Genomic DNA, 10,725 nt, shown 5'->3' with positions numbered 1-10,725 from the left:
CAAACAAGGCCTTTCCTGGAGCCCACTTCCTGTACGCGCCCGTTTGGGAGTAGGACAGCATAACTGTCCGACTCATCCCTCCCAAAAGGAGGCGGCTGGGACGATTCGTTCCTCTTTCTCTGGGACTCGACCCTCCGGTGGCCCTCCGGAATCCTAACCCCGTACTGTTCCCCGACAGGGTTTTGCTTCACCAGTACCGCCAAACTCCCGGTCCTGTGCACCAATGAAGTCCGACTTTTACGATGCTTCCCCGAGAGTAAATTTGGCAGGCCATGACTGTTTCCGGGAGGAGCCGAGAAGGCGATGCTCACTTCCGGCGGAGGGGCTTTCCTGACCGGGGATGGAGGCGGCGGCGGAGCTACTGTTGGAGGGGGAGAGCCTGCAGTTGGGTGAGTGACCTGCGAGGTCGCCGACCCCTGGCCTGGATACACTTGACATTCTCCGGTCTACTCTCTGCCCCCGACCCTTTCTTTCCCTCCCGAGCCCGGGAGCCTCCTCTGGTGCCCTCAGTCTCTGGGGGTTTCTTCAGAGCCCTCGAGCCCCCTCAAATCTCTCAGGGGCTTCCTGGGAGCCTGATGGACCCCTCAGGCTTTCGCCCCCCACGCCTAACTCACGGCCTCTTGGTTCACTCCCTCATGGCCTTCCTATCTCCTTGCAGACCCCGAGCCGCGCCCGCACCCGGGCTCAGGATGGAGCCCTTCTGCAGAAGGCCGTGCTCAGGGCCTCAAAGACCGTCCGGCCTGGCCGACCCGAGCCGTCCACGCTTTAAAGACCCTCCCCCAGGGTTTAGCCCTTGGCCCCTCACTCGTGGAGAAACAGCGCTTGGGGGTCTGGTGTGTCGGGAAGCCTCTGCAGCCAGGACTGCTCTGGGGGCCGCTGGGAGAGGAGGCTGCCTCGGAGCAGAAGGACGAGGGAGTGCAACCACGGCAGGAGCAGGTGTGCAGGGATAGGGTGTCTCATCTTTGTCATTGGAAATTTGGAAGCGGTTCAGACAGCTTCTGCACAGCTCTCCGGTTTGTTAGAAGAAGCAGGGCATTTCTGGAGATTAAGAGGTGCTTTTGTCCTTCCCTCCAGAACTGTCTCTTCCCCTCACCTGCAGTAGTTTAGGAATCGAGGTGCAAAAAGTTGTTAAAAGCTGGATTAATATAGTGTCACTATTGATGAAAGTCAAGAGCCAAGGTTTTGGAATGAAAGAGCCAGGGGATCATATCCTAGCCGTAGTACGTAAGCTAGTTAAATGGCATGTTTCATTTAATTTATAATAATAAAAGCGTAATATGCTAATTAGCCCGGACAGCCAGACGACCTTCCGGAAGAAGGCGGGGGGGGGGGAGGCAGAGGCGGTTAGTGGTGATCAGGCAGGCAGGCAGGCAGGCGGGCAAGCGGTTAGGAGCCAGCAGTCCTGGATTGCAAGAGGGATTGGACCTAAACTGGCAATCGGATATCCCCCAAGGGGTCCCGGATTGTGAGAGGGTGCAGGCTGGGCTGAGGGGACCCCCCCCCCTCCCCTTGCACGAATTTTGTGCACTGGGCCTCTAGTGTAAAATAAACGAATGGCTATTTCCTTACTTTAATCCTTCAGGATTATTTGGAGCAATCGATGAAATGGCATGGGTAAAGGGTTTTATTGCATAAAAAGTACTAAAAAGGAGAGTTGATATTCCTCTTACTACTTTTTCTGTTTGGTACCTACTAGAAAGAGTAATGTATTCAGTTTAGTAATTCTCCACACCCTGGGAGGGAGGTGTGGGGACAGTCTTTTTGGCTTTTTGCTGAATGAAAAGTCAGACACACTGTCTAGTATAGGCAGAACGAGAAACCATTAACCTTCCAGGGGCTTCATCTGAGATCTTAGGAGAGGTTACGTCTGTTTTGTTTGTGTTGTTTCCTCCACTCCGGCCCCCTCAAACACATGGGAGAAGGACTTCTATTGGTTTATTTCAGGACGTGTCACTAGGCCTATGGGGAGACGTGTGTGCTTGTGAGCAGAGTTCAGGCTGGACCAGGTAAGTTACAGGAGAGTATGTAGTCAAGTTGTTCTTCTGCGGCTTTCTGTTGTGGCATGGGATGGACCCGGAAGCTGACTGTAATTCCCCACACAGTGATCTTTCGCAGTGATCAAAGGCATGGGGTCCTTAGGACTCAGGCTGACCAAGAACTGGGCTTACAGAGAGGGCCACTTGAAGAGGGTCTCTTGAGCTCGCTCTTGCTCTGCTTTGCAGTTTGGTGCAGCGGGGCAGGCTGGAGAGTGAGGGAAACGTGGCCCCGGTGTGGATCAGCGAGAGGCTCCACCTGCAGGTGTACCGGGTCGTGCTGCCAGGCTTTGAGCTGCTACTGTGGCCCCGGTCTCCCTCTGAGCGCCTCAGCCCCACCCAGTCCAGGCTAGAGGAAGAGGCAGCCATGGCTGTGGTGACAGAAGTGGAATCTGCTGTACAGCAGGAAGAGGCCTCTCCTGGGGAGGATGCAGGCGAACCTTGTACAGGTATGTGTCAAATACTATAGTAAATGCTGACTTCCCAAATTATCACCAAACAACTATTGATAAGCCAAAGCGGAGCTTATGGCTGAAGAAGGTAAGGTAGCACACTACAGAGCCCTAGTAGCTTTTCTGAAGGGGTAGGGCAAAGCCTGGATATTTATTGAAAATTTGAAGTCTGGTATAAGGTAGATCTTTCAGTGTGGGATAGGAGCAGGGCTTGATTTGATTGGTTAAGGAGCATGACATAATAGTAGTTTAGGATTCAGGGACACAGGAAGGCTAGAATTTTCAGGCAAGAGTCTCAGAGTCTTGGGGTATAAACTGTCATTTGATACTTTCTATTGAAGAGTGATGAGTCTTTTCCTTGGAATCAACCATATAAATCTTTGCAATTTTTGAAAAAAATATATATTTTATTGATTTTTTACAGAGAGGACGAGAGAGAGATAGAGAGTTAGAAACATCGATCAACTGCCTCCTGCACACCTCCTACTGGGGATGTGCCCACAACCAAGGTACATGCCCTTGACTGGAATCGAACCTGGGACCCCTCAGTCCGCAGGCCAATGCTCTATCCACTGAGCCAAACTGGTTACGGCAATATTTGCAATTTTTATCTTCCTGAATAAGTTTCTGGGAATAGTAAGATTATGTTGATGAAGACAGCAAGTTGTGTATAAGTTTTCAATTCATTATGATTCTTCTATCTGGGGTGGAGATTGGTTCCTTTATTTTCAAATGAGCTAAGGTGAGGAGGAAGTGGTCTCAACTTACCGTAAGTTCATGTCTCCAGAGGCAGAACAAGGGGACTCTGAGATGGCCTTACTCTAGGGATTATCCAGATGTCTGCACACTGTGGTTTCCAGGAGTGCTTCCCCAGTAAGCACGTGCGTCTGGACAGGAAGATAAATGGAGTATGGGGCTCATGCACCAGGGAAAAGATTAATGTCATTGCTCCCACTGAAGACTAGGGGCTGAATAGGAAAAGACACATTTCTATAATTTCCTAGTCATACTACTGTCACCATCTGCTACAGTCTCTATTGACCCTATCACTCCACTCTTACTTTGCAGATCTTGGGTACCAATCACCCCCCAGCATCCAGGCAGAGAGTATGGCGAGCTTTGGACTTAAGCCCCAAACCCAGGACCAACTTTCCAAGAAGAGCCTATCACTTGGCCCATTGCCCCAGGATGGGAGCATGGACGAGGAGGACCCACCCCAGACACAGGTGCCAGCTGAACTTCAGAGCAGCTCCACTACCCAGCAAGGCCTAGAGAGCAGTGAGGCCACTTCCTCATCTTCTGCCGGCGGCACCCAGCAGCATGCTCACCTGGTCAAGAAGTTACATAGCCCCAGTGATCAGTGTCCACCTGGAGCAAAGACCTCAGAGCCCAGGGCCCTGCAGAATGGAGAGCAGCACTCCAGCTTCTCTGCACACTTGGGGAGCCCTCCTGTCCCAACGGGAAGCTCCCTGAAAAGGGGGCGACAGTACCGGTGTGGGGAATGTGGCAAGACGTTCCTGCAACTGTGCCACCTGAAGAAGCATGCATTTATACACACGGGCCACAAGCCCTTCCTTTGTACTGAGTGTGGCAAGAGCTATAGCTCAGAGGAGAGCTTCAAAGCCCACATGCTGGGCCACCGCGGGGTACGGCCCTTTCCCTGCTCACAGTGTGACAAGGCCTATGGCACCCGGCGAGACCTCAAAGAGCACCAGGTGGTACATTCAGGTGCCCGACCCTTTGCTTGTGACCAGTGTGGCAAGGCCTTCGCCCGCCGGCCTTCCCTGAGACTGCATCATAAGACCCACCAGGTGCCACCTGCCTCTGCCTCATGCCCGTGCCCCATATGTGGTCGGCCCCTGGCCAACCAGGGCTCTCTGCGGAACCACATGCGACTCCACACGGGGGAAAAGCCCTTCCTGTGCCCGCATTGTGGCCGGGCGTTCCGCCAGCGGGGCAACCTACGCGGGGCACTTGCGTCTGCACACAGGGGAGCGCCCTTATCGCTGCCCACACTGTGCTGATGCTTTCCCCCAGCTTCCTGAACTGAGGCGCCACCTCATCTCCCACACCGGGGAGGCCCACTTGTGCCCCGTGTGTGGGAAGGCCCTCCGAGACCCACACACGCTGCGTGCTCATGAGCGCCTGCACTCGGGGGAGAGGCCCTTCCCGTGCCCCCAGTGTGGCCGGGCGTACACACTGGCTACCAAACTGAGGCGCCACCTCAAATCCCACCTGGCTGACAAGCCCTACCGCTGCCCCACCTGTGGCATGGGCTACACCCTCCCCCAAAGCCTCAAGCGGCACCAGCTCAGTCACCAGCCCGGGGCATCCTCCAGCCCACCCTCTGTGCCTCCGGCTGCTTCAGAGCCCACTGTGGTCTTAGTACAGACTGAGCCAGAAGTACTGGACACATGCAGCGAACAGGATGTCTCCCCAACCCGGCACGTCTTCGAGGTCACCATTTCTGAGAGCCAAGATAAGTGCTTTGTGGTGCCGGAGGAACCGGGCCCCGCCCCCAGCCTGCTGCTCATCCAGAAGGACATGGGCTTTAGCCCCTGGGCAGAAGTGGTGGAGGTGGAGACAGGCACCTGACTCTCTCGTCTTTCCCTAGCAGAGCTCTACATAAAGACGATGTTTTCTAGGTGCTGGGTGTCTGGATCTTCTTTCTCTTTGGGTTGCCTGATAGAGATTAGAGTCGGCTAGGAGAAGCAGGTCCAGGACTTCCCTTCCTGCTTATGGACCACCACCAACTTGTTTCCCAATACTTTAGGGTAAACCTCCTAAGATCTTTTTTTTAAATTTAATATATTTTATTGATTTTTCACAGAGAGGAAGGGAGAGGGATAGAGAGCTAGAAACATCCATGAGAGAAAAGCATGGATCAGCTGCCTCCTGCACACCCCCCACTGGGGATGTGCCCGCAACCAAGGTACATGCCCTTGGCCGGAATCGAACCTGGGACCCTTCAGTCTGCAGGCCGACGCTCTATCCAGTGAGCCAAACCAGCTAGGGCCTAAGATCTTTTTATCCACTTCTGGGAGAGCTTGTTCTGAATCTTTCCCTAGGAACTCTATAAGGTGCTTATTGGAGCATCAGAAGTGACCTGCCCAGTGAGGTAGTCAGGTAGCTGGCAGCCTGCTGCCCTGTGGGGTGCTTAGTGCTGGGGTAGCCACTCCCATCGAGCTCCCTGAAGATCAGGCTCTTTTATTGGGAACCAAACTGCGTGACTTTTAAGGGTTAAAAGGCTAGAGACTGAGCTTAGCTTACAGCTCACAAGTCTCTGTAATTCAGCCTAAAGCTCCTTTTGGCAGCTTTTCTTACCACCTTAGGGCTGTGAAGTTGGTTTTCTGTGCTGAAGGACGCCAGACTCAATGGAGATGTTTAGGGAGGGCTTGATCTGTACCCTTCTGTGTCCCTGGCCCAAATGCAGCCCTGGTGAGGGCTGCACTGCCTTAGGTGCTGGGGATGCAGCTGTGAGCAAGATAGGCAGAGGCAGTGCCCTTTACAGAGCTCATGATCCACAGGGGGCAGAGAGCACTGGATAAGAGTTCAAAGGAGCATCACACGGTGCTGTGGGTCTGTTTCTTGGGATGTCGGCCTGCAGACTGAAAGGTCCCAGGTTCGATTCCGGTCAAGGGCATGTACCTGGGTTGCGGGCACATCCCCAGTAGGAGATGTGCAGGAGGCAACTGATCGATGTTTCTCTCTCATCGATGTTTCTAACTCTCTATCTCTCTCTCTTCCTCTCTGTAAAAAATCAATAAAATATATTAAAAAAAAAAAAAAGAGTTCAAAGGAGCATCACACGGTGCTGTGGGTCTGTTTCTTGGGATGTTTTTACTTGAGGCATCAGGGAACATGCCCGCAAGGAATAATAATGATAGTAGACCCTCAGCCATGATTGTGGGCCAGTCCTTCGTGTGAGTTTATTTATACACTCCTCATAGCAACCCTGTGAGGTAGCTGGTTATTATTTTACAGATGAAGAAATAGGAACAAAGATTTTTAAGTATCCTACCCAAGGTAACAAGGCTACTAAATGGCAGAGCTGACATTCAGTCCCAAATAGTCTAGCACTGGAGTGAGGATCTTAACCTCTGCACTGCGCTGTCCCTCATTTCAGCTGCAACTTGGTGGGTAAGTAAGTACAAGTGGTGTGTGGGGAGCTGCATCTGAAAAAGCCCTGATGAGAGCCCTGAGGTGGAGCCAGGTCACATAGGCCTTGCTTCAGGAGCTTGGACTTTATTCCCAGGACATCTAGGAACTCCTTGAAGGGTTTTGAGCAGGGGAATGACATGGTCAGATTTGTGTGTGAAGAGACTATGGGAGAAGATTGGCAGGTGAGGTGCAGTTGTGGGGAAATCAGCTGGGAAGGATGGTCACAGTGGACATGCAGAGGAATGGAGTCATCCATCCAACAAATGTTTCTTGAGCACTTGCCGTAAGTTGTTAGGGATCTAGCGGTAATAAAAATCTGCTCTGATACAGTTACATGCCAGTGTGCAAAGACAGACAGTAAGTAAATACATGTCAGACTGTAAACGCAGCGAAGACGAGTAATGCAGGGGAGTCTCACAGGGGGAGTGTGGTTTCGCAGAGGGTGGTCAGGAAAGGCCTCGTGGCACAAGCAGAGACCTTGTACTGTGAGGGAGTGGGCCAGGCTGTGTCTGCGGGAGGCCCAGCAGAGGGAGTAGTACCAGCAAAGCCCAGTGAGTTCATGGAAGAACAAGGGGCAGAGTGGCCAAGGTGGACCTTGGAAGAGGGTGGGGTCAGGGTGAGTGCTGTGGGCCATGTAAGGATTGATTGGATATGTTCTGTGGGAGGTACAAGTGACAGATTCAAAGACAGAGAGATCTAACTACTGCTTTCTGGCTTAGCAAGTTAGGTAGCGCCAGGGTGAGAGCAAGACAATTCTAATTGTGGTTTTGTTGGGTTGATGTGCCTGTCGCGGGAGACACTAGCTGGGAGGTGGTCATTGAAGCTGTGGGAGCAGCGAGAGTGAGCAGAGGGGAGGAGGCTTGCTCTCCAGGTGCGCTGAGAGGAGGAAGGCTCCTCAGGAGAGACAAAATCAGCCTTTGACAGAACAGCCTGCAGATTGTGGCACAGAAGCTGATGGGAGAGCGTCTCCACAGGAAGAAGAGGTAGCAATGTCCTTCGCTATTGAGAGGGTTGGAATTTGTGGAAGTCACGGATGAGCTGAGTGAGAGCAGTTGTCAGCCAGATTAGATTGCTTTGAGGAGTGGGGAGCAAGAGAGACAGGAAGAACAACTCTCGGATCCTTTTGTAAGTTAAATCAACATGAGAGCTTAGCAAGAGGAAATAACCCAATTTAATTAATTACATGTGTATGTACAGGAGCCCCACATAACAGAGTCAGAGACCATCACATATGTGAGAGATTCAGGGACAGAAAGGAAAAATGAGGTATGTATGGCGACCTGAGCCAAGGAATGAGATAAGATGTCCTGAGGCTTTGGGGGTGGGGGGTGGGGGCGGTGTGTGTGTGAAAGTCATTCACAGGATGATAAAGCAGATGTCCAGTAATTAGAAGTTTGCCCTGACCTACAGGTAGGTCATAAAATTATTTCAGGTTATAACTCTTATGGATAAGGCTCCAAATTTAAATTCTTTAAGGGAGAGGTAAAAGTTTATTTTGAGCTCACAGGGTCTCAAATTACCTTCAGCTCAAAATAATCCACATGCTAAAGGGGTACCTCTTGGGTAGGCCTGTCCTGAGCCCCTTCGTCAGTGAACGACAAAGCCAGAACCGAAATGTCGCATGTTCTCCAGCTTCCTAGCACGTGCTCACAATGTCAGAAGCAGCCCATGCCTCCCACTTTCCCCCTGACACTAACCCAGCCGCCCACCCGACCTGAATAAGTTCTTGGCAAAGTGTAACTCTGAAATTTTCCGCGGGGAGGAGGACAGCAGGAAATCGTGATCCGAGGAGAGAAAAAAAGCCACACCATCCAAAGCCTAAGAAACAGTTGCTAATATATTTAGTTAGCCAACCCCGTTTCTTGGAGTCTGCATGAGGCTCGATATATCTTAATCTTTCCCAGTTATTGCCTCAGGCAGGGTCATATGCCTAGTGTTGCTAGTATCCTGGGGATGTACTCATTGCTTGATCTTGAGCTGTGCAGTGACGCAGGGATGCTTTGGGATTCTGGGGAGGCCTGTTGACATTCCACAACCATCCTCAGGCCCAAAGCTGGGATGCTCACACCCCTTTGCCACATCCCCACACAGATGGAGAACTTCTCTCAGTTAAAGCTGTCCCTGGTGATGCAGAGCAGGTTCAAATCAAAGCCAAGAAATGTGAAGGCACTGGGTCCTGGCCGGGTCGCTCAGTTGGTTAGGGCATCATCCCCATACGCCAACGTTGCAGGTTTGATCCCTGGTCAGGGCACATACAAGAATCAACCAATGGCCCTAACAGGTTTGGCTCAGTGGATAGAGCATCAGCCTGCGGACTGAAGGGTCCCGGGTTCAATTCCGGTCAAGGGCACATGCCCAGGTTGCGGGCTAGATCCCCAGTACGGGGTGTGCAGGAGTCAGCTGATCAATGGTTCTCTCTCATCATTGATGTTTCTATCTATCTCTCCCTCTCCCTTCGTCTCTGAAATCAATAAAAAAAAAAAAAAAAAAGAATCAACCAATGAATGCGTAAGTAAGTGGAGCAACAAATCGATATTTCTCTCCCTCTCTAAAAAAAAAAAAAAAAATCAAGTTTGAAGGCACCTGGCTTGGGAGCCTCCGCTCTGCCAGCACTCATGATGAAGCGAGAATGGGCATCAGAGAGCATTGTTCAAGCTCGTACCACAGATGAGAAAATGGAGGCCTAGAGGACAGTCACTTGCTAAGGCATGAGACCAGGACAGGGCCTCCGTCTTCTGCCGCCTAACTTAGTGCTTTTCCAGCTAAAATAAAATGCAGTGACTGTTCCTGGAAAGACAGGTCACTGGAATATCTGTTTGTTTTTAATCTTCACCCAAGGATATTTTAGAGAGAGTGGAAGAGAGAGGGAAGAGAGAAATATCCATGTGAGAGAAACACATCGATTGGTTGCCTCCTGCACACGCCCTGACCAGGGCCCCGGCAGGGAGGAGCCTGCAACCGAGGTACGTGCCCTTGACTGGAATTGAACCTGGGACTCTTCAGTCCACAGGCCAACGCTCTATCCACTGAGCCAAACTGGCTAGGGCTGGAATATTTTTTTAACTGAGAAAACATTTTCCTCCTTTCAAAATATTTTTGTTCGTCACAATGTCAAAAGTTCCTTTTTCCCCACATGCACCAGGTCCCTCCCTGTGATCTTCCCAGACGGTACATGATCGCAGTCCGGACCCTGACCGGCCAGGCCCCAAGGAGGACAAGGCGAGAACCTGTGCTCCCGGTGTTTCTGCTCTTTGTCCTTCTGTCCTAATTAGACCCAGGACTAATATTTACCTTGCATTCTACAAACAGGAAATGGGGGAGGGCGGGGAACAGGGAGGGAGAGGGGCTGTGTGGAACCAGCAGTTGCTCTCGTCTAGCCCAGGCCCACAGACAGGCATGAGGAGACAGGGGTTTGGGCTGGTCCCTCTTCCCAGCCAGGCAGCAGGTCCTGGGAGATGAGAAGAAATAGAGCAGGGACCCTAGAGGCCCTGGCCCCGGCTCCACGTCCCAGCAACCACTATACACAAACATTCCTCCGCAGCTTCCCAGGCGGGCAGGAGGGGAATGGGACCCTCCGTCAGTGGCTGCGAGGCCGGGCAAATGTTGGCTGTTCCTGCCCCAGTGTGTCCTGGGCAAGGTGGGCAGTACCCATCGAATCACACCCTTGTCTCTTTTTTCTTATATCTGTGTTTTGTGATCACACAAACCTCCCGTTGGTTTACATCAGTGGTTCTCAACCTTCCTAATGCCGCGACCCTTTAATACAGTTCCTCATGTTGTGGTGACCCCCAACCATAAAATTATTTTCGTTGCTACTTCATCACTGTAAATTTGCTACTGTAAACAATATGTAATTATATATGTGTTTTCCTATGGTCTTAGGTGACCCCTGTGAAAGGGTCGTTCGACCCCCAAAGGGGTCGCGACCCACAGGTTGAGATCCGCTGGTTTACATCCATATATGTACAGATTATTAAGCACTTACTATATTTCATGGGGTTTACGTTCATAATCTCCGTTACTCCTCATAGCCAAGTACTATTCCCAATGTACAGATGGGAAACTGAGGCACCCAGAGA

At 51.6% G+C, this 10,725-nt stretch overlaps 1 protein-coding gene across 1 annotated transcript; it reads left to right on the top strand.

The window, feature by feature from the left end:
• The first annotated feature begins 40 nt into the window (after positions 1-40).
• On the top strand, positions 41-5,133 carry ZNF408 (zinc finger protein 408). The gene is given in 6 exon segments (XM_014458586.2): positions 41-389; positions 659-936; positions 1,945-2,006; positions 2,223-2,482; positions 3,554-4,452; positions 4,454-5,133. Coding segments are annotated over 6 exon segments (2,175 nt in total). The 5' UTR covers positions 41-340; the 3' UTR covers positions 5,081-5,133.
• Positions 5,134-10,725: the final 5,592 nt, after the last annotated feature.

Source organism: Myotis lucifugus, unplaced genomic scaffold (genome assembly GCF_000147115.1).
Source record: "Myotis lucifugus unplaced genomic scaffold, Myoluc2.0 scaffold_97, whole genome shotgun sequence".
Lineage (NCBI taxonomy): Eukaryota > Metazoa > Chordata > Mammalia > Chiroptera > Vespertilionidae > Myotis > Myotis lucifugus.
Note: the sequence above shows the minus strand (reverse complement) of the source record. Positions and strands in the feature narration are given on the sequence as shown.